We start from the raw sequence: 23,895 nt of genomic DNA on the forward strand, positions 1-23,895 counted from the left end.
AAAAAAAAAAAAAAAAAGATTGAAATAGTCTTCTAAAATATTACACTTCTTTATATAAATAAATAAAAAAGAAAAAGAAAAAGAAAAGCATTTGCTCCGGTTTGGCCACTGGGTCACAAATGTTTCCGGTTTGGATTATCTTTATCTAGAATGGGTTTAACCGTTACTAATGCCTATAGCGTCGTTGGTTTACCCGGGTAAATATTCGTTCTTAGAGTTAGAGAAAAGATGACGAGTCTTGGAACTTTCGACTGACATGACATGGCAGCATTTTATTGGTCAGTTTAATCCTACGTTACAAACTGCGGATGATAAATCCAAACCAAACCATATCTATTAATGTATCTTCTCACTTCTCAAAGCACAGAAGTAGCATAGTTTTAGAGATTGTGTGTATGTAGTTGGGTTCCAGTACAAAATCCAAGTGGATGAGCAGCTGAGGAGCTCAAAGAGTTAGTAAAGACACCAGAAGAAGAACTACCAGAAAGTAACAATGCTTCTTCTCTCTCCCTCTCCTTCTCTCTCCACACCCACCCACCCTTTTCTTGTTAAACACAACCTCTGCTCCAGGTTCTCTCTCTCTCTCTCTGAGTTTCTCTTTTTTTGGTATATATGTATGTGTGAATTTGTTTATGCATGCATGTCTTTCCCTCTCCAAGAATTTTTTTTTTTTTTTTGGGTCTAATGCTGTGTTGTTTGTTGGCAATCAGAGACCTGACCAGAACTATGCTAAAGCACAAGAAATGTAGAATACGTGACAAATTCCAACCATGTGCATTTGCTACTTCAGAACCCACTTCCCAAAATGGGTTTTGCAGAAGGGATTTGGTGCTCTTCGGCCTATCTTCCTCATTCTCTTTAATCTTTCCAACTTTAGGTAATTTGCACCTGTTCACCTTTTTTCTTTTTCTTTTTTTTTGGTTAAAGCTAGGCTGTGTTTGCTTTTATTTTAGATTCTTTGTACACTTTGAAAAAACAAAAACATTAGAGGGATATTAGAGTTTCGATGGGCAAATGGGTGGATATTCTTATATAGGAATGACTTTGGAAATTGATTTTTTATTCATTTCTTCTTCTGTACATTCTAAATTATGTTCATTTGTCAAAATTTCAAAGAGTTTAAATGAATTTAAAATTCATTTAACTAAGCCTCTCTTGCAGGTTCTCTTGCCGGGGAAGAGTTGAAAATGGCTCCACTAGTTGATGAAATAAATTCCTATTCTTATTTGTACCCAGTGGAGTTGCCATCCAAGAAGTTCCTCTTCAAATGGTAGGTCTTCTGCATAAATAAAATTTTTGAAGGCTTTTCATTTAAAACAGATGGGAAAATCATGCAATTTGTTTTTTTGATGCTGGAAAATATTTTCATTATGAATTAGCTAATTGTTCCTAAGCATCTAAGGATGTGTTGCAACACGTCTTTTTCAATGCTATATAGATTAGAGAAGATCGGATTCTAGATATGAAAATTTTCACAAGTTCGTCTCATATTCAAACCATTTAAAATATATAACCGTTTCTATATTTCTTAAAACATTTTCAAAACCATATACTTTAAATTCACCAAAGCAATCAATTTTTTCTTTGTTTACAATTGGGATTTTTCTGTTCAGAACCTCTAGGATAGTCTTTCCCAAAATTAAAATGTCTTGATTCTTGAAATAATTTATGTAAAAGCAGGCTACTTCTCTTTTTTTATTTGATAATTCCATGGTTGGAGGTGGGGGGATTTGAACCCTAAATGTCTCCGTTGGAAACATTAGAAAGTGTCAGCTAAGCTACAAGGCTCTTGGCAGTTACTTCTCTTCTTCTTCTTCTTCCTTTTTTGGTAATTCTTTATTTTTTTTGTGCGTCCTTAAATTGTAGGAAACCTGACTCTTTTCATATATTTAAAGGGTGGAATCTAGGAAACCAGAACGCTACTCGTCGGCTGCACCACTGTCCCGTAAGTTCAGCTAACTTTTCTTTGCAATTGGATTATTGATGCTACTTCTCTACAACAGTCCTGGTTTTTGGCATATCGCTCAGGAACTTTTTTTTATAAAAATCTATGAAAAACACGAAGCAATGCAGTCTGCTCACATATTTAATACTAACCAGATGTTTTTTTTGAATGTCATACAGCCGATGCACGCCTACGCATTGTATCAGAGCGTGTTGACATTATCGATAACCTCATCATATCTGTCTCGGTAACTTTTGATACAACCATGTACTTTCTAGTTAAATCATTTTCGGATATTTTTCAAGGTTAGTTTATGTGCTTTGATTCAGATAGGTCCCCCGAATTCACAGTTTCTAAAGACAAAGGACAAGAAGACATGGATTGCGAAAGATGTTGCTGATTCTGTTTTGTCTGACAAGTCTGCCTTGGTAATTGAACCTGCCTGTCTCATACGATCTTGCCCTTCATGTTAAGGAAATGCATTTTGGTGGGGCTAGCACTCTGTTTAAGAAGAACTTTTATAAAGAGGAGAGCATAAGCAATGTACTAAAAGACTTGAAGTTTTATTAGGCAACTTCAGAATTTTCACCCATTTAATGTCTTAGATTTCATCCTGAGACTTAAGTTGGATTACAAACCTTAGAGGGGAAATCTAAGTTCTTACCGGCCAACCTCAAAAAGCTCTCTATGCTAATTGACAATGGCCCTAGAAGTATGTGCATGCATATTTAAATGTTTTAAGACAGCAAAGGAAAAGCTATATAGCCTTTTCATTGTTATGAAGTGAAATTCATGAGGTCTATATATTTATACTGGTTACAAATAAGAGGTTTGATGAAGCAATAGTAGACATGGTCCATCATAGAGCTACATCTGCTGTGATCATTGTCGTCTCTTGTTGGATTCCCTTCCTTCCAGAAGCTTGACTTGATGGAAGTCAATAATACTTTGAACTAACTTGATACTATATTTTGCAGAGAGTCACCTCAAGTCAGCGCATGGCTGAGAGTTCAGTTCTTGATGCACATTCTAGTGAAGTAAGCTCTCAAAATTTATATAACTTTAGTGTCCCAAAATTGACCTAATTTACACAGCCAAAATCGTCATCATAAATTTCATTTCTATGTACTTGGATGCATATGCATACATCTCACACACTCATATGTGTCGTGTGTCTTAATGTGTATGTAGAACTTGATCTAAATTACTTTTTCTAGATTGATGGGGAGCCATACTGGTTTTATGAATACCTTGTTCGCAAATCACCTACAAAAACTGTAAGTGTTTATTTCTTCGGTAGCAATTTTCATTGCAAAGATATGAATATGCTGTTGTAGTGTCATCAATGCTTCCATTAAAATGTGCAGGCTCAAGGATCAAACCTTTATCGACACTATGTTGCTTCAACAGCCGAACGAGATGGTATGGCCCAATTATTTCTCAGTTCTACTATTCTTTGTTGTGCAAGTATAAGAATGTTAAAAACACTCAGTCATGCCTTTTCCAATTATGTGTTACTGTCTTGGTTAATCCTGTTCTTGAAGATTTTTTGAAATACATATATCGAGTGCTTGAAGCATTGAGGTACATTTTTTTTTGTGGGGTAGTGGAGAGGGGGGGGGGGGGGGGGGGGAGGTAGGGTGGGGGGGAAGAGAAAGAAACGCTTCAGTCATTTGTGAGCTTACTCATATTCAATTTCAAATTGGTGGGGGCAAACTACAATAGGAAAATTTGAGCTTATGTCTACTGTACTGTGATTATTTGTTAGATTCCATGGTTAAGCTAATTTGTTCATTGTAGATGAATACTTGCTCTAGTCCAGGGATTTCAGTTTATGCTTGTGATTATAATTCTTGCACTTCAAGATTTTTCATATGACTTGACAAAACTTAACTGCAGGTTACTTGTACTCTCTAAATGCTTCAACCCTTAACAAGCAGTGGGACAAGGTATCCCTCTCTCTCTCTCTCTCTCTCACACACACACACACACACAAACACACAAACACACACTCACCACGTAACACACACGTTGTTAGCCTTTTCATTTTCTTTCCTAAACACACTTTGCTAGCATTACAATTCCTATCTATTTTACTTGTGAAATGATGTTTATATAAATCCCAGTAGATCAATAATCTAAATACATTTATTGAAAACTGAAGCCTCTGGTCAAGAGGGCTTGGGGCTGCTCCATGTATTGCAACGTTATATAAGGGCTTCTTTCTTTTTTTCTTCATAACATAATCCAAACAAAATAATGAAATGGAAACATAATCTAAGGGAGGGTGGAGCTCTCATGAAAACTAAATCCTCTGGTCAAATGAGTTTAAGGTTTTGCCACATGTTGCAAATTTTTTTTTTTTTTTTTAAGTGTCAAATTACATTTTTTTTATTATCATATCATACATATTAAAATATGACAAAGATTCAGTCTTACACGCTATGCTTTCTTCATGTTTATTATGAAAATGAAAACATAATCTAAGGGAGAGTTGAGCTCTCATCTTATGTTAGTGACACATGAAGAACATTTTTTGCTTTTGATAAATATACAGTGTTTTATGTTCACTTTAGTCCTGTAGCTCACAATGAGAAAGACACTTCATCACATGACTTAAGCCGTTTTTTTTTTTTTAATTACCAATTTTTGGTGAGCAACTTCAAAAATATATGCAAGATATTTTTTATATATTTACTGTGCATAGCATGAGCATACCGCTAATACCTAGATAAAATCGCATTTATGAAGCTACTTTGCAATAGCAATTACAAACCGTAATAGTATAGCTAATAGGAATGTTAGAAAATGCCTTCTATATAAACAGTACTCCAAAGAGTTTAGTGACTTTAACCCAAAAGTCCTCACATAAAAAAGGAGAAGTTTCTTAGAAAAACTTGAATAAGGTTTCTTTAAGAATAGTTTTGTGATTCTTTTGGGATTGAAAGTTACCCACGTTTGTGAGCTGAGGGTTTGTTATTGTTGAGTATTGGGGCTCTAGAATTCTGAGTCTCATTTGTAAGTTTGTTAATCGGTGTTTAGTGTTTTATTTGAGTGTAATGGGATTTAGGTTAGTTTGTGTTTGCAAGGTCTGAGGGGTACTACTATTTACACCTTAGATGATTGGTATTACACCATTTTGATTTGCATATCAATTGAAACGAGTCTGTTTAGAACGCATAAAGAACCATTAGTAGTTAGTTCATGTTTGCGTGAGATTCAAATACCCTATCTCGCTGATTTAATCTTTATTTATTAAAAGATAAATTTTAATACTGAGACGAGGTCTATTATCTATCTGAGCTTAAACTGGCTTTTGTGTGTTGCAGATGGGGCCTTTCTTGGAGAAAACCGTGGCTTCTTTTCGCCTCATTCCTCCCACAGAATACTATGTCCCTCCATATAAGGATCCATGGAGATTTTGGTGAACCATTTTATTTTTCTTTTTTTGTCTTTAATTTATTCTTAATAATAGGGCAAAAACCAAAAATTTTGACAATCAAGTGTTATTCTTTTATAAAGAAACTTTTAAACTGAAAACATTGTAGCAAATAATTTTAAATGCCAGCTGATTTTTTGAGGCTAAAACTACTGTAGCGCATTTTTTTTAATTTTTTATTTATTTCACTCCCTTCCCAGTAGCCACATAAAAATTTGAAAAAAAAAAATCATTAGCTTTTTCAGCATTGAGAAGTGAAATGTCATCTAGGTCTTGGAGACCTAGTGTGAAGGAGTTCCCAACACTAATTGAAAGAAGAGATGGGGAGCATGGTCTCTCGACCTAAACCATTCTCTCTCTCTCTCTCTCTTCGATATGCACGAGGTGGAGCATCCTCTCTCTTTCTCCCATGGAGTTTGGTCTTATGAAGAACTAATGTTTTAGTTTCCTGATTTGAGAACTCGGTGGTGGTGGATGGGTTGATCAGCGATTGGTTTGATGGGTTGATCGGCAGTGGGTTTGATGGGTTTGATATGGGAAGTTGGTGGTGGTGGATGGGTTGATCGGCGGTGGGTTTGATGGGTTGAATGGCAGTGGGTTTGATGGGTTTGATATGGGAAGTTGGTGGTGGTGGATGGGTTGTTCGGCGGTGGGTTTGATGGGTTGATCGGCAGTGGGTTTGATGGGTTTGATATGGGAAGTCGGTGGTGCTGGGTGAGGTTGAGATTGGTGATGGGTTTCATTTGTGTTTGCTGGGTAGATCCGTTTGATTTGGTTTTAGTTTCATATGGGTTTGATGGGTTGATCGGTTTTGATTTTTTTTCATATGGATTTGATTGGTTTAATCTCAGATTGGTGGCTTCTATCTTGGTTTTGGTTTCACTGTTTTGATCTTCTGTTTTGATGGGGTTGGGTTTCAAGAACATGAACACGAAAAACGAGTCCTTCCAAAAAAAATAATGAAAAGAAAAGGAACAGTACATGCTTAGTTTTATTGAAATAGTACACGCATGCAATGTTTTATTGAAACACCGTTTCAAGTTTCTATTTTTATGCCTTTCAGCCGAAGTTGTTGCGTTTATTTCGTGGGCACTGTAGTGTGGGTCCCACTGTGTAAAACACAGACGCACCATGTTTCAGCAACATCCAAACGGATACTAAGTCCGAATATGTTGCTTTTTACGTTTTTGTCCATGATCTAGTCTAAGATGCTCAACTTTCTCTTCTAACCTACAGGCTACATTCCCTTGATGAGCAGCGAAAAAAAAAAATCACAAAAGATTACTAACATTGCTTCCATTCCCTTGGACTGAATTTGAGCATTCTTTTTAGTTTCCTTTTTTTTCTCATAAGAATCATGTACATCTTTAGATCCTTAAAACCAAAATTTTCATTTTAGATTCTTAAGAATAAATTTAGATTGTACAAGAGTTCCTCTCTAATTCAAAACCAAATGGAGATCCTAATAGATCAAAAGTCAAAACCAAAAACTAAGCTTGTTGCAAACATTATGAAAAAGGTTTTAAAAGGCAAATCTATCACATGAGCATTTACGGCTTGTTCAATAATCTATGCGTTTGGGCCACAAGCTGGAGGTCCCTTGTTCACAAATTGGACTACGGTAGAAAACATTTGCAAACAGGAAAATTAAGTTGAATCCATGGAAGCATGAAATTGTTCACATGGTTTCTAGTTGAGGGCATGCACTCAGATGTGTGAAATTATTCAATCCTACGGGAGTCGTCCTCCCTTCCCCTTTTTTCACAACAAGCGTGGGTCATAGGTTTTGAAGGGGAGGCCGAACATATCATCAATTAATTGCAAAAATTTCTTTAATTTTTCAATATGCACCACCCCAACGTCCCTAGTATTGGATGTGTATTTGAATCACACAAATAGATGAAATGCAATTTATTGCTATAACCGGGTCAAAGCTAATACAAAAAGTAAATTTTATTGTTGATATTCATTTAGAAAAAATGAAATCATGCAAATTTTTCTTTTCATTAATATTGAACTATGTGCAAGGAAGGATGCCAAAAATATGAACAATCTCGCTTTTCTTTTTCTTTTTTCTTTTTTTTTTTTTTTTTGCAAAGAATAATATCTATTCACAATAACTTTACATTTCAAAAAATGCAAACCTTCTCTTATCTCATTTAGGGGGAGAAGGGTGTAATTAATGTAGGAAGGGCCAAATACTAAATATGTTACAGATGACCAATGCTGATCACAACTTGAGGGGAGATATGTGGTGTACCAAAATTTTAGTTGGCAGAACATGGCCAGTTGGTTAATCTTGTGATGTCGCAGAATATTCAAAGAGAAGGCGTTTGGATGGAGCAGATTGTAGGAGCACCCGCAAGCGGCTTGTAAGCTGGTAGATCAAGGTCCACTGCATTGCCATCTCTGAGTCTTTCATCTGCCTAATAATGGAAGCCTATGAAGAAAATAAATAGAGGAAAAGGTAAGAATGGGTGCATTAGATGATAAATAAACCATTCAAGGAAAATAATAACAAAATTTGTCTCTTCTCAACATTAATCAACGAGAATTGCCAATGAGCCAATGAGCTCTAACTCGACTGGGACCTTCTCCCCTCTTAAGTTACAGGGGAGGGCGAGGTAGTGGGTTAAGACTCTGTGTGTAGTGGATTCAAGACTTATTGAATTCGTGTGTAACTTAACAATCAAAATTAATCAAAGAGAAAATTAACACCAAAACAGCACATTCTTCATTCTTTGAGCTGTTCCAACAGCCCCTATATATATATATATATATATGATATATATAAACACCCAAAAAAAAAAAATGGGCATTGAGGTTTAGGATAAAACTATTCAGTCCAAATGTTAAAGTGGTGGCCATTGTCGTTAGTCCTACAATGGTATGAAGAGAAAAGAAGGGCTTACTTGTCCATATGATAATCTAAAAGTTCTATAATTTTTTCCCCTATTTATCAGTGATCCAACTCTAGTGATTCACCTTTTCACTAAAATATTGATTAGACATATCAGTATCAAAATATTAAAATTTGAATGCAGTGTAAAGAGTTTCAAGATAACCTGAAGGCGTTTCCCTAACTGAAATTCAACCTCAGTACCAAATGAAATATTGTTGGCCAGAGATTTGAAAGGATCAACTGTAGGATCAACAGAGAGCAAGCTAGGGATCTGTGGCGCATATACTAGCCTCCACCTAGCCTGGCCAAATTCGCCCTTCCCTTCAATTCTTGGCATTAATGTTTCAAGTGTTGCAGTTGCAAGCTTTTTGAATGCAAGCTGACCATCACCTTCCAGGATGGACTCTGCCAATTGACTCTCAAAGACTCTAGCAGCCTGTGGATGAAAAAGCAACTGAGATCAAATCACCTTAAGTCTAGGACATCATTTCAATCTGGTTTTTGCAAATGCAACTATTAATTAAATTCATGATCAAGTTGGAGGTAGATTCAACCAAAGAGACTTCTACCAGCCCAAAATACTTCATAGCATGCTGAAATGACACGTAACAACAAAACAAACTCTAAGGAAAATGCTCCAATTGCATAGATAAAAATTCACGCACATGCTGCAACAAATTTATGTACAATTCTGCATCCCTGAGGCAAGCTTTCCAAACACAGGAAAAATTTGAAAACCTGGTTTGATAATAAGTTTGGAAGCAGTGTATAATTTGATCTTTGATTTGTTCCTGTGATTTTGTAAATGCATGAATGTGACGTACCGAGAAATGTACAGTTCAGGAAGGTTCAATTATCCTAATTGAATTTCTAGATTGGCGGTATTATCAACATAAAGTTGTAAATTATAATAATTAAATTTCTCGTTGGCAATTATGTATATTAACAAAATTATGAAAAGCCTTTTGATCTTTTATTTTCTTTTTCTTTGTTTTTTTGATAGCTATTGCCTCTTTTTCTTTTTCTTTTCTACTTGAGTACTGTTGATCATCAGCTCATAACCCTTTAGATATTCAAAGATAAAATTTACAACATTTGTTGAATCGTGTTTTTCATCATTTGAAGAATTGTGTTCTTGTACTGCATAGAAAACTCTATAGGTTGACAAATTACCATTAGTCCCAAAAACTTGAGTTATTAGGAAACTGTGAATTACATTATTTAACTATTATTCTTACGAACTAGTAGTGGGTCCAGATAAAAACTAGTAAAAACTTGCCTACTCAACTGTTATGAAAAATATTATGAAATTTTGTGTCTGTAGCATTACTCTTATTTTTACACTCCCCCACGTGTGGGCATAGACTTAATAAGTGGAGCCCAACACATGGTATTTTTTTAAATTTTTTTTTATGGAAGGTAGAGTAAAGACAAGATTCAAACTCAAGATCACTTACTTTGAAACCATGATAAATTATTACTTGTCCCAAAAGTTTAAGCTATGAAAATTGTGAATTTAATTATTTAACCATTATTTTGAAACAGGTCAATCTTTAATGTTGCATGAAAGTAATTGATGGGGTTAAGGCTCTAGACAGGACGAACTGTTTAACATAAATAAGAGAGAACCACAAATTCAGACCCAACCAGAGTATTGGATGTTACCTCAGTAGGTGATAAGCTATCCTGTTCCACAGAACGTGTTGAGGTCACCACAAGTTTTTCCTGCCATTTGCTGGCTCGACTTTGAATTCTGAATTGCCACTCAGATCCAACCAAAGCTAAATCTAGCATTGGATCTAGACCATACTCAGGCTCAAATTTGGCTACATTCAGATGCTCTCGCTTAAGCCTCACCTGAAGTTGTAAAGGTCAACTCCACATTCTCAATGAAAAGCAAAAAGCCAGCCAATTAAAAACTAAGATTAACAAGCACTGTACAAGAATGTTTGCACTACAAAGTCAAGAAACATGGGACTCACCTGAGTTGCCACAAGATTCACATCACCATTTTCAAACGTTAGAATGCCCTTAGGTTTTATCCATTTGGGATGTGCCAGGCCATTTAGCTCAAGCTCTCCACTAACAGCAAAATTAAGAATCAAAGGATAAACTATCCTCAATTCTGGTCCCAGAACAAGCTTCAAATCACTGAGGCGGATGTCTACATTAGGTTTGATGTCTACTTGCTCTATTTCCTTTCCAACTTCAGCTGATTTAACTGTCAAGGTGCAAAAACAATGTAAACAAAATAAAATTTGCAAGATAACAACATAAATGCTGATTATGGTTTTATGTTTTCATTTAAAACCCATAGAATTAATAACCAGAACTTCTCAAATGCATCCATGTAAATCTGAACCCTACTGCTATTTTTATCTTAAACCCACCAATTTAACCTCTAATACAATAATATTTGATAATTACCGATTGTTCTAAAAGTTTAATGATGTAGGACAAGGGGGAACAAAAAAAATCTGATTTAGAACACCCAGGGCAGATCTGGTATAGCTTGGGTTTTGAAGAATTAGGGTTAGGTTTTGGTGGGGAATAGGCTAGAAAATAATAGGGATTATAGGGTTTCCAAAGGGGACAAGGATTAATAGGGTTTGGGAATGAAAACAAATGTGAAAATCAAGATTGGGTTGCTGGGAACAGTGATGTGAACATTAACCGTGAAAAAATTAAAGAATATAGATAAATTCTAGGAATCACACCTAGACTTCCTAAGCATCACACCTAGGGTTCCTTGACATCACACCTCGGAGAAGGTTGCATAACACAAATCCTAAAAGAAAGCTTCATAGCTTTTAAATTCTGAAAACATTAATTAACTCAATAGAAAGTATTACAACTCTCTAAATAAAACACTAAGGTACTGTTTGGGTACCGATTATTGCGTCCATGTTTTGTGTCAAAACGCGTTTCGGGCCCTTTTTTTTTTTTTAAAATGGGACATGAACGATGCAAATAGGCATATCTACCGTAACCATTTGGTGAACAATAACTTTTTTATTACTTTTTTTATTGTTTTCAGTTTTTAGTTTTTAGTTTTCAACAAAATAAACGGTATCCAAACAGACCATAATACCTAACCTTAGTTGAACTAGGATTTCTTAAAACCCTAATCAGACTTGGACTTGGACTCCTTAGGGTTTTACTACTACTGATCCCAACTAAATAACCAAGCTTAAAATAAAACTAAAGTAAGACCCCATGGACAGTAAGCATAGCCCATCCCAAAATATTTGGAAATTACAAAATTGCCCTTGATACATAAAATCAAATAAAATATTATTGATTTGTCTTCTGACCACCTCCTACATCACTTAAGCAACTAGGAAATAGTGAATTTAATCATTTAACCATAATTCTTACACTCCCCCTCACATGTGGGTCTAGACTCACTCTTAATAAGTGGCCCAACACAAGAGATTTTTAACATTTTAAATAGGAGGTAAAGTGGTGAGAAAGATTGAACTCAAGACCTCTTGCTCTAATACTATGACAAATTACTAATTGTCCTAAAAGTTGAAGCCGTTAGGAAATTGTGAATTTAATCATTTAACTATAATTCTTACAATATTAATTCAAAATTCTTGGAAACAACATTGATCCAAACCATTACATACTGGAACTGAGTATAAAAATATGAAAGAGCACACAATAATTCATTTATATATAAGTTTATCTCTAGTACCTTTTAAATATTAGCTTCCCACATTTCAATTGAACTTGATAATTCCTATCAGTAGCCAATTTCAATATGAAAAAACTATTGGATATATCATTTTTTTTTCCAATCTAGTTTGAATAGATAATAAGGGGGAAACCAGGTATTTGTAAACAAATATAATGGATAAGTACCGTGCAGGGTGCTTTACAAAAGATAATTAACTCTTTCCAAAAACTTGATTGAGATACGAACCCCCCCCACCTCCCAAACAAAAAAAAAAGAAAAAAAGCTTTGAGAGGCCAGTTTTTTGTTAAAAATCATTTTTCAACAAGAGAAAATGCTTCAAGCTAAACCTTGAGTAATGGTTCAGTGCCCCATGGAAACAAAAATTAAATCCATGTGATCAAGCCAACTCTCATCTTACTGCATTTATTGCAATACCATTGATGTAAAAGGTTTACATATCAAAAAGGAACTTATGAAACACTAATGCATCACCTGTGGGTGGGGAGAATTTGGTCCATGCAGTAGCAGGTTCTGAACTGAAAAACCGCGAAACATATCTCGAAGCAACTGCATGATTGATGCCACTACTAGTAAGCTGGGACTGACTTGATCCCAATCTATTAAAATGAGCAGCTCCACTACCCTTGTCATGTGGTAGATATGCTTCTCCGTGGCTCAATTTAATATTCCCAGAAATGTTTGGTTGCAATATAGAACCAGCTATTTGCATCTGAGTGTCAACCTGGCCACTGATTTTAGAAGATGTTAGTTCTGTATGGGCAAGATGAACAGAGAAAGCAGTTATTAAGAAATCAAAAGTAAAAAATTAAAAAAAAAAAAAAATTGTGAATTATAAGCTCAAAGGGGGAAAAAAACAACTTTAAAAGAGGATAGATATCTTATTTCTATTTTCAATAGTAACAAAACAAAAACCAATACACTATCATAAAATGTAAAACATGTTAGAATATTCTACCATGTAAAGCATATAGCCACGCACATATATACCCAAACTTTAGTTACTATGAGGTAGAGCATATGTCTAGTTAAGATCTTTACATTAGAAGTTATAGTTACAAACCTTAAAATATTCTTTGCGAGTACTTCCAGAACTTCACATTTCAATTCAATTTTATCCCCAAGGGATGCTTCACTGGTTCTGAGGGGCAGATTCCCTTTCACAAACAGCTTTCCCCTTCTGCTCACTCTACTCTCCAGTGAAGTGATGCATAACCTATTGGATTTTACATGAACCGTGCCACCAAAGTTTGTCAGTGGTTCTCGGAGAACTGGCGAAGATATAGACGCCCTGTGGAATGATGCAGATCCATCGAGCACCGGCTGTTCAGCTGTACCTCGGACCTATTTATTTTAAACATGTACCCAAATGTTAGGTAAGCAGACTCTAACTAATCACTTTAAATTGCAATTTTACCTCAAAAAAAAAAAAAAAAAAATTATTGCAAGTATGAGCTTATATATATATATATATATATATAAATGAGCCAATGCAGAATATTTTTTACTTGGCCCACCTGGAGCATAATTTCAGCATTGCCATGAAGCCAGTTAGCATAAGGAGACAAAGCTGTTAACAACATCATGCCCCCATCTTTAATATCCGCATCAACTCTAACCTCTCCTACATCTAAAATGTTCCAGTTTAAACCTTTAAGGCTTTCTGTCAATTGAGTATCCCAACCTTCTTCATTTCTATCTCTAGAAACTTTCTTTTCACTGGCTTCATCAGCAGACCCTGTACCCTTCTCTTTTGACCAACCAGGGATCCAAGCTGATCCACTTTTATCTGTTTCAATATCTTCTTCTAGTAATATATTATTTTGGAAAGAAACAGGGACACTTCCTTGAATGTGCACATGACCATTTTGAATGATAGGTTCCAATTTTGCATTGAATAGAAAACGACTGGTTGAGGTTAGGGAAGCAACAATTTCAGCTCGTCCCAAATCAATGCCCCCAATGGCACCATCAAGGAGCCTGACTTGCACATCACATTCTGGTTTTGCAAGACTCCCTCTAAGATCTCCTTCCATGTGCAATATACCCCTAATTGGTGCTATCAATTGCCGCAAAGAATGAACAGCATCAGTAGCTGAGGATTCAATGACCTGAACCAATGTGGGGACTAGACTAACAGGAAAATTTAGAACAGCAAAATGAAGATTGGTTTTAGGCCCTAACAAAGTTCCATCAGCATGGATTGTGGCATTATCCTTCTGAATGAAAATTCTGTCCAGGCGCAAACCATCATCATTGCTGTATGCACCACCTGCCAAAACACGCTGAGTTTTATAGGTACCCCACTCCCAATCCTCCCCGTGAAAGTCAAATTCTGCCTGAGAATGAAAACAAGAGAGCCAATTATCAGAAGACAAAATTGGAAGCAAAGTCCAGAAAACATTAATGGCAGTGATGAAATGAAAATTATCTTAACCAAAAAATATAAATCCTCATAGAAACCTTTTTTCAATGGTGCTCCAAAGTGTAAAAAAATACATGAAAATAATCCCCAAAGGAGCCTTAGAGATCCAAGAGGCCACCTTAGAACTTAAAAGAACTTTTTCATATCAAAGATACATAAAAATCTAATACTCAAAATGCAAGTATGTATATGGTAGAATGGTAAACTTCAGACATGTAAATCATGGATTGCAGAGACACATGCACAAACACACAAACACACAAACAAACAGGTACACAATCTCACACATTCGTCGAATCAAAATGCAAGGTAGAAGGAAAAAGTAAGAGTCATAATACCTATACATTTAATATTCAAAAATCTGATTTCATAAGGTAAATTACCAAAAAAAAAGGGTGAATTTTAAGACGTGACGCAGAACGGAAATGTAGTAAGGGGCTTGATCTTGTTCTAGCTTAATGAAACCGTTAAATTCATAAAGGGTTCCTTGAATCCACAAGGAAAACCTGGAATCCACCAAAAAAATAGAGAAAACCTCTTTGGAAAATATTATTGATATTTTGAAGTCTAATTTTCGTTTTACATATTGCAGACCTATTTAAATGCTTCAGAAAACTTAATTCCAAATAAAAATTTTCCAATTGATCCTAATTGATACCCTACCATAATAAGACCCTAATTTTACTAGGAAATCCTTAAATACACACCTAAAATCAAGGAAATAAAATCCTAAATACTAAAATAATGACAATTGAATAAAAATTCAAAAACTAACAAACGATAAAAATTAAACCCCATATCTTGTCCTACATCAACATGTTTGCAAATCAAATAATTATTTTTTCCTTCAAGTTAGATAAGTGTATTAATGAGTAACATTTTTGGTGGCTGCAAAATGAGAAGTGTACAAAAGAAACTCATTATTCCAAGCACAAGTTTTTATGCAACCCAACATCCAATGGTCTATATGGTAATGTATTTTTGTCAGTATAGTAATCCACATTTAACCATTGGCCTCTTTCAACAAATACGTCTATGGCTATGGTATGCAAGGAGCTAAAGATATCTACCATTGTGTCCCCATTGCCTCCACCACTTGCATCAAGAGAGCCATGCCAGCGACCTTTAAGTTCTGCTAAACCTGGAAGACTTAAGTCTTCAAGAATAACTTCATTTGAAGAAGTGTAATGCCCCCGTATAACCTGAAATATTAATACAGCCCTTAAAATAACAAAACACTTTGAGCCTCAGGCACCTTCAATGCGGTTCATCTTATTACCAATAAGAAGGTAAAGGAACAAATTAGATCCTGGAGCACCAAGTCAGAGGCATAAAATATTGTAGCTTTTGATAATAAATGAACATATGGTTTTTGATCAACAGAGTACCTCAAGCAATTGATTAACAGTGTCAGTATATAATCCCACTGACTGCAAACTCTGAAGAAAGAGATCCTGCATTCAGTCATAGACATGCATAATCAGTATTCTCTTCTCTTTATAATACTAAAGAATTATTATTTATAGCAAGCAAAACTACAAATATCTCAGTGAATGATGAATAAGTGGAAGTATGGTCCTATGTGTTTGGTAGGAAGGATTAAATAGTGAGAGGACGGAAACTTAGTGTATCTTTCCTTTATTTGGTAGGGAAGAAAAATGGGAGGAAAGAAATAGTTATTTGAAGCAATTTACTATTATATTCCAATTATATAAGAAACAAATTTTTTTTTTTTTTTCAAATGAAGGGCAAAATAGTCATTGTCTGTCTCACCCATATTTTCCTCTCAATTTGTAAGTTTAGTGGGCTAGGAAAGAATAAAACCCCACCCCATTTTCCATCCTCTTTTCTCTCCTACCAAACATGCGAAAATACTCCTTTCTCTCCCCTTTTTTCCCACTCTTTTCCATCCTTCCTAAAATAACTACAACCTAACACACTCAGAATGTACATATTATAATTACATACATACATATATATATATATATATATATCTTCTTTCCCCTAATTTTTTATTAAGCTGAAAAACAAAGAAAGGACAAAAGGAAAGAGATAAAAATAAAATAAAATAAAAATTTCAAGCTTACACATTAATAGGGATCAAGACTTAGTTGAGTTGAGTAATGTAAAAAAGAAACAGAAAACAATTTTCATAATCCATCCCAATGTGCAGACACAGCTCATCTGTACAGTACAACATGGTCACCTGTGTTAAATTACCGACTGTCTCAAAAGTTTAAAATGTTAAGAAATTGTGAATTTTAATCACTTAACCATAATTCCAATACTCCCCCTCACATGTGGGCCTAAACTTTCTCTTAATAAGTGGGGACCCAACATATAGGAATTTAACATTTTAAATGAGAGGTAGAGTGAAGACAATGATTAACTTAAGATCTCCTGCTTTGATACCATGTTAAATTACCAATTGTCCCAAAAGCTAAAACTATCAGTAAATAGTGAATTTTAATTACTTAACCATAATTCTAACAATCTGAAACACAATGCTATAGCAAACTAAACACAGATTTTACTAAGTTACAGAAGTGTGAATGATCTATTCATTTGATGCTTCCACATATTCTCCCGAGGGACAATGCTGCAGAGTAGGGGAATTTGTAATAGACCAATGTGATGGAGAATAACAGTACTCATCCTTGCTTGGTAATATTACCCATATCAATTTTGTGCTAAAGCTAACTTCCGATCCTAGAGAGTTAAAGTCAATTTCAAGCAACCATATGCTACTAAACTACACCCAGATTATTTTTATGATCTACATTCATCTCCAACAAATTTAAGTGGAAAACAACCTTTGATCTGGAATGAACAGCAGGATCTGTGCTTCGAGAAAGAAGTCTGGCAAGTGGAAGCATCTCAGCAACCTCAGCTCTAGGAACTTCAAGTCTCATTCTCCACCTTCCCATAGAAGATATGACACTACCCAGATTCCCAGCCATTGCCCTTTTAAGCAAGCCACCCCTTTCTTTGCCAGCAGGGCTTCGATCTCGGGTACCAGGCAAGACATATTCACCTTGAAGCTCATAACGGCTACTGCTTAGTTCCAGAACAGTTTTCTCAACAGTGATCTATTCAACAAGTACAACATCAAACATTTCATTCATAATGCTGTAATTGTAAAAATAAAATTACTGACATAGATACTGAAGCTCATAACAAATGAAAATAATATAATTATTTTGCAGCAACATATAGCCATAACTTTGTTTCAGAAAATTTTTATAAAGTGATCTGAGGAATAATTCTCATATCCTAAAAATTAGAAAACAATAACAACAATATTATTTTTGGAAAAATAAGCTTTTGAAAATTGACAATAAACAGATTTACCAATATTTTAGCAATATAATCTAAAATAATTTTGAAAATAATGGGTGGAAAAGCATTTAAGATATCAAAAGAGCTAAAAACATAAAAAATAAAAACACGTAGGAGGTAGAGCATGTGTTCTGTTTGGAAGACTCAGGTACAAATGTGGTAGAATGTAAATAGTACCGACCAACACAATTACTACCACAAACAATACTGACCAATGCAATCTAGGCCTACTTTTGTAGTTTAAGAATTGAGATTAGATAGATCTTTGATATCAACTGTTTGAACAACAGCCTCCTTTTACTTCTGTTACTTCCAGGGATTAGAGATTGGAAAACAGATGGATCTCTTTTTTTTTTTTTTTTTTTTAGTACCAGATATCTCAAATTTTGATATCCTGTTTCACTGCTGTCACAATTTCTCTTTTGTATCTTCCTCTATATAATCATATTGGCATTTGGAAGGAAGAGTTTAAGACAATTAAGGCAAATCCTATAAAGTATGATATTCAATAACTTTACATAAAAATAGTTGGTGGAGAAGAAGCTGAAGCTATTATGAAGTGAGCCAACATTATGTCAACCTTATTACAGTACAATAATAGTGATGATATATTATATGATATATTATTGCTATCACCATCGTCACTGGTGATAGCAACTAATTAAGCTCATAATAGGAAACACCTGAGATGATCGTTTTAAATTTCTCAACCAATGAACCTGCCAAAAGGATAGATTCAAGGTAAAAACTATAGCGTAAGTACTCACAACATCCCCACTCCATCTGGCAGCCACATCTAGGGCTTCACCTAGCACACCACTGAATTTTGGCTGAAGCACAGATAAAACTCCATGACCTCTTCTCTTCTGAAGGTTAAGCTGAATTTCTGCCTGAAAGTATAGAACCAGCTACAGGATGAGTAACAATCTCAAATTTAAATTGCTACTGACAACCTTTTTTTATGAATAACAGAAAATTTCATTAAAACAGAAAAATGAGAATCCAAGTACACAGGAAGTGTATAAGAGAAACGCTAGAAATCAGGAAAAAAGATTACTACTGACATCTAAAAACTAATCATCATGAAGCTTCAGTCAGATTAAGATTCCAGTGAATAACAAAAGGCAGATTTTCTTTTCAAATTTTTACATATAAATATAATAGCATGGAAAGAAGAAACAGCATATCACCATTGACATAATTGCCAGAGATTGCATTAAAAAAAAAATCCAGAGAATGCATAAAAAAAGTGAATAAAAATTTGAAATTCCAGGAATAAGAAAGAAAAAATGGTTCAAGAGAGCTTTTTCAGTTATATTTTCCCTATAATTACCAGGGAGTTATGATTAAAAACTATGTCGCAAACAAGATTTTTTTTTTTTATGTCAATTGTAGTAAAAACAAAAATTACATAGGGTACAATAAGAGTAATATGAATTATATCAGCTGCATACCCATACCAAACCCTTCAAATCAAGTATACAATACAATGAGTCCATGAATCACATAAAACCAAAGGTCTGCCCCCATCCAAGGAAAACCAAGTAAAATGAGTCCCAACAAACTTGGATTTCACCCTCTCAACACCCACCTCTTTTCCTGTAAAAATCCACCTATCCCTGTCTCTCCATATCTCCCATATCACAATGTAGCTACATTCCAAACTGTATTTAGGTCTTCCACGCCAGCATTGAAACACTCTAACTTATTTAGGCATCACACATTTCACACCAAACACCTCAAATATAAAAGTCCATAATTCCCTCACCATCAGGCAATGCAATAACAGACGAACAATTTTCTACCAATTCTCTTTGCACATAGCACATTGATTCACAATAAACATACCTCAATTTACAAGATTGTCTATTGTGAATATCTTTCCAAACTGTCCATAAAAAGAAAGCCAGCCTCAAAGGAGCCTTTAAACTTTATATTGTCTTACAAGGGTCAGAAACACCACTCCTTCTTAAAGCCTCAAAATACAAACAAACGCCAAAGCACCCATCTTTGCTTAATTTCCCAAGGACCTGACCCTCACAGCCCACACTAATCCAGGTAGAATACAGCACCTTAAAAAAAAAATAGTAATAGATTCCAATTCCCAGATCTGAGCAAGCCTCACAAAAACTTGATTCCCTGAACCCCTCCATTAGTCAACTCTATGCACTAGTTTACTCAAGCATCTTTATTAACTGAAAGCTGAAATAGATTAGCAAAAAAGGATGCCAAGTTATTATTAGTGCACCAAACATCATGCCTGTGCCAAAATCTAACTCTTCCACCTCTCCCATTTTAAAGCCAACAAATCAACTTAATGAATCCCACCCTCCTCTAATGGCCTTCCAGACTCCATCCCATGTGTTGTACAAACTAGATTTGAGACCTAACATCCCTCTTCCTCACCCTCACCAATCTTTTCCATAAGTGATTATTTTCTTGCGAGAATCTCCACAGCCACTTCTCAAGCAATGCTTGATTGACTATGCCCAATTTTTACCTAGCTTCTTCGATAAAGCTTCTCACAGAATCTCTTTAGACTTTTGCCCTCCGTTGTCACCACTATTGCCAAGTTCATCAGCTCTGGCCAATTCGGCTAGCACACCCCCCACCCCCCCCCAAAAAAAAAAAAAAAAAAAAATCTTTGCTCTTCCGCCGATCTCCACCATCCCAAAGTTTTGCTTCCCCGCCAATCTCAACCTCAAGCTTCTTGACTTTGGATCCATTGAGTTTCAAAAAGGAAAAAAAAAAAAAAAAAAAAAAAAGAGAGATCTACAGAGGGAGGGCAGAGGAAAAGGGACGGGTGGAGGAGCAAAGTAAAGGAAGAGCTAGGGGGTGTCTAGGGAGAAAAAGAAGAAAAAAAGAGTAGGGGTAAAATTGAAACAAAAAAAAAAAAAAAAGTGTTTCAAAAATAAAAAATTGTGTCATTTTATGAGCTTTAATGGCAAAATTTAGATAAAAGTAGATAGAATGACTAAATTGAAAACAGATGAAGTTAAAGGAGTGAATTGGGACGACGCGCGCATGCGCAAGGGGGGGGAGGTGGGAGTAAATTAGAGGACTGACTTAAAAATTGACCAAAGTTAAGAGGGTGATGAAGACAAGGAAGAGCTCAAGGAAAAGGAAGATTAAATCTACAAAGATTCAAGAATTGTGGTCTAGTTTTGATGTTTTTTTTTTATAGGTAATAAGAATATTAATAAAACAAACTAAAAAACAGAAGAAAGCCAATACAAGGTGTTCATGATGGTGAACACAAGGAAAAGCAACAAACAAACAAACAACAACAAAGAATAAGAAAAAACTTAAAGAGCAATACTAAGAGAAGAAATAAACTCTAAGATAGTGGGGCATTCCGAAAAGCCCCAACACCTAGACCAATCAAATAAAGTCTTCTGGCAAAGAGCTTGTAATTGAACCAAGGATTTTTCGGTATCCTCAAAAGAGCACCGATTTCTTTCCATCCAAACAATCCACATCAAACAGCCAGGAACCATATTCCATATATCTGAATTAAATTTTCCCAGCCAAAAACTCCAACAATACACCAAGCTTTCCACAGAGCCCGGCATGACCCAATTTGTCCCAAAAATCTGAAACATATAAACCCACAGAGAATGAGCTACCGGACAATGGAGGAGAAGATGATCCACCGTTTCCTCATTCCGATGGCACATACAACACCTATTCACCAAAATGTGCCCCCTAAGCATAAGATTCTTCAATATAAGGATTTGCCCATGAACCGCTGTCCACACAAAAAATGCCACCCTCCTAGGAATCTCAGCTTTCCAAACACCCTTCCACAGAAAATTAGAAGCAGCTGCACCCCTAATAATATTGTAATAGGACCAGGTATCAAACATGCCATTTCCTTTGAGACACCAATAAGAAGTGTCATTCCCACCACCCCTAGGGATCCGAGATTGAATGAACTCAAGGAAAGAGAAGGCAACCCCTAATTCCCTTTCATGAAAATCCCTATGAAATCTCAAATTCCAGATACTATCGCTACCAACCTCCTGGTAGCATAAAACGTCAGAAATGCAAGCTTCCTTGTCATTAGAACACACATACAACTAAGGATAGAGCCTTTTAAGTGAGTTATCTCCAACCCACTTATCATGCCAAAAGAGAATACGAGAGTCATCCCCCACCACTAAGGTCACATGGTTGGAGAAACTCTTCCAACCATCATGAATACCACGCCATGGACCACATCCGTGGGCCCTTCTACATATTTTAGCATTCCACCCCCCTTGACCCTCACCATATTTAGATGCAATAACCCCCCTCCAAAGATGAGTGCCTTCTCGCCCAAACCTCCATAACCATTTCCCTAACAAGGCTTTATTAAAATGCACTAACTTTCTGATCCCCAAACCACCCAAAACTATCGGTGAACACACCTTCTCCCAAGCCACCAATGGATATTTGAAACACTCCTCTGAAGATCCCCATAAAAACTTCCTCTGAATACGCTCCAATCTATCAGTATTGAGTCTTTTAGGTTGAGAAGCTGCTGGATCAGTTTTAATTAAGTTCTATTAGAATAAGGGCAATTTGGTAATTTCCAGAAATCTGGAATGGGATGTCCTTGGCTGTACCAAAGTCCCATGAGTCTTATTTTATGTTTACGTATTATTAAGTCTTTTATTTAATTATTATTTGTATTCCTATTCGTTCTAGGAATAGGTTAATTAGAGTCCAAGTCCTACTAGGAAAAGGATAACTATAGCCTCTATATAAAGGCTCTTTTGAGTCATGTTATTTTAGAATATTGTGATTGATTAATAAAATTCAGCAGCTGATTTTAAGCTTTGTTTGTGTGATGCAAACTTCTCCGAGGTGTGATGTCAAGGAACCCTAGGTGTGATGCTTAGGAAGACCTAGGTGTGATTGCCTAGTGTTATTTATGTTATTTTCTGTTTATCCCCTGTTTCAGCCCCAAACAGCTGTCAACATTCATTCTCTTCTAACCTAAACTTTTAAACATCACTCCTTATTCAAGAATTCATCAAGAAACCTAGTATAGTGCTGAACTTTCTTAACAGTCCTGCATCAAAGGGTGTAGTTTGTAATTTAGACAAAAAAAAGTTGTTAGGACAACTCCTCTTACTGGCTGTATACTAACCATGTCACCATTGTCTCTCCTCTCCACCCCTAAATTTACTTTCTCTTGATAAGTAAAGATCTTTACAAGATCCTGTTTATGTTCAGATGGTAGCCAATCCTAAACATCATGAAATTAGCCAACTTAAAAGAAGAAGAAATAAAAACTGTATTCATTCACACAAGCCTAAGCCACCAAGTCACTAGAATAAACTGTTTAAACAGCAAGAAAAATCTGATCCATATAAAGGGAAGCAAAGAATTTCTTCCAGAAGGCAGCATTACAAATTTAATCAAAATATCACGGGCCTATAGCCAAATTAGAAAATACATATAAGAGCCAGAACACATAATGTTGCACAAAAGTAATTAGACCTTGAGATCCAGTCCTGCAAACCCCCCCCCCCCCCCCTCTCCTCTCCTTTTTTCCTTTTGTCTAATCGCTCTCTACCCCCAATAAAGAAAAAAATCCCAGTACAAATCTGGAATATTGTTGAATGGTAGGCCCACCTCAAAATGATTTTTCATGCACACTAAAGACAATCAAGGAGGGATGAGACACAGGGAACAATGGAATCAAATAAGAACTTAGCATTGAATAGAAAAAGGTAGATATTTATCCGCAAAAATGAAATAAATAAAGAACACCAATTACTCTTTGTATTGTTCCCCGCAGTGAAGCTAGCTCCAATTCGTCAAGAGGCAAATTCCGTACCTACAACCACCTCACACAAAGTCATGAAAAAGAAATTACTCATTTTCAAACTATTGCTGCTTTTAAATAAGCAAACTGCACACAATATAAAGCTTCCCATAGAGGAAAAAAACTAAATTTCCATGAAATAAAAAAACTAGAGGCACCTCCAAATTAGCAGAATGTAGTGGTCGAAAACAAACATTAGCTCTTAGTTGTCCTTTATGAAGGGAAAAAGACAGTAATTTTCCATTTTGCGGATTATCTTCACTACCAGGCTGCAATGGCCCTACAAACTCTACTGTGAGACTTTCATCCGGCCTGCCTGTGGCATCCAAC

General features: G+C 35.6%; 2 protein-coding genes across 4 annotated transcripts in view; one reads left to right on the forward strand and one right to left on the reverse strand.

The window, feature by feature from the left end:
* Positions 1-341: 341 nt before the first annotated feature.
* Positions 342-5,533, forward strand: LOC126710606 (psbP domain-containing protein 5, chloroplastic). 2 transcript variants are annotated; one of them, XM_050411157.1, is made up of 11 exons: positions 342-570; positions 711-877; positions 1,162-1,270; positions 1,896-1,945; positions 2,125-2,192; positions 2,296-2,373; positions 2,923-2,982; positions 3,163-3,222; positions 3,313-3,367; positions 3,845-3,894; positions 5,275-5,533. In XM_050411157.1, exons 1-11 carry the CDS (start codon positions 494-496, stop codon positions 5,371-5,373), a joined length of 873 nt encoding a protein of 290 aa, XP_050267114.1. In that variant the 5' UTR covers positions 342-493; the 3' UTR covers positions 5,374-5,533. The 2 variants fall into 2 exon arrangements, with proteins under 2 accessions (XP_050267114.1, XP_050267113.1); XM_050411156.1 differs by having other exon boundaries at positions 343-570; positions 2,275-2,373.
* Positions 5,534-7,427: 1,894 nt separating this feature from the next.
* Positions 7,428-23,895, reverse strand: part of LOC126710605 (protein TIC236, chloroplastic) — a 51,516-nt gene continuing 35,048 nt past the window's right edge. Inside the window, exons 12-24 of one of the 2 annotated variants that reach the window (XM_050411154.1) lie at positions 23,724-23,894; positions 23,518-23,577; positions 18,518-18,640; positions 17,225-17,500; positions 15,800-15,865; positions 15,482-15,613; positions 13,504-14,325; positions 13,050-13,330; positions 12,461-12,717; positions 10,269-10,507; positions 9,952-10,143; positions 8,450-8,740; positions 7,428-7,824 (exon numbers count right to left, since the gene is read on the reverse strand). In XM_050411154.1, coding sequence (XP_050267111.1) covers positions 7,678-7,824; positions 8,450-8,740; positions 9,952-10,143; positions 10,269-10,507; positions 12,461-12,717; positions 13,050-13,330; positions 13,504-14,325; positions 15,482-15,613; positions 15,800-15,865; positions 17,225-17,500; positions 18,518-18,640; positions 23,518-23,577; positions 23,724-23,894 — 3,057 coding nt within the window. In that variant the 3' untranslated portion in view covers positions 7,428-7,677. The remainder of the gene's footprint in view (positions 7,825-8,449; positions 8,741-9,951; positions 10,144-10,268; positions 10,508-12,460; positions 12,718-13,049; positions 13,331-13,503; positions 14,326-15,481; positions 15,614-15,799; positions 15,866-17,224; positions 17,501-18,517; positions 18,641-23,517; positions 23,578-23,723; position 23,895) is intronic. The other variant, XM_050411155.1, reaches the window with a different exon arrangement.

Source organism: Quercus robur, chromosome 12, assembly GCF_932294415.1.
Source record: "Quercus robur chromosome 12, dhQueRobu3.1, whole genome shotgun sequence".
Lineage (NCBI taxonomy): Eukaryota > Viridiplantae > Streptophyta > Magnoliopsida > Fagales > Fagaceae > Quercus > Quercus robur.

What these genes read in the sequence shown, in the direction of transcription:
- LOC126710606 (XM_050411156.1), top strand. Translation starts at nt 494, where the DNA reads ATGCTTCTTCTCTCTCCCTCTCCTTCTCTCTCCACACCCACCCACCCT. An exon ending in GTCGGCTGCACCACTGTCCC is followed by an intron (nt 1,946 to 2,124) that starts GTAAGTTCAGCT and finishes AATGTCATACAG; the next exon opens with CCGATGCACGCCTACGCATT. An exon ending in ACCTCATCATATCTGTCTCG is followed by an intron (nt 2,193 to 2,274) that starts GTAACTTTTGAT and finishes GCTTTGATTCAG; the next exon opens with ATAGGTCCCCCGAATTCACA.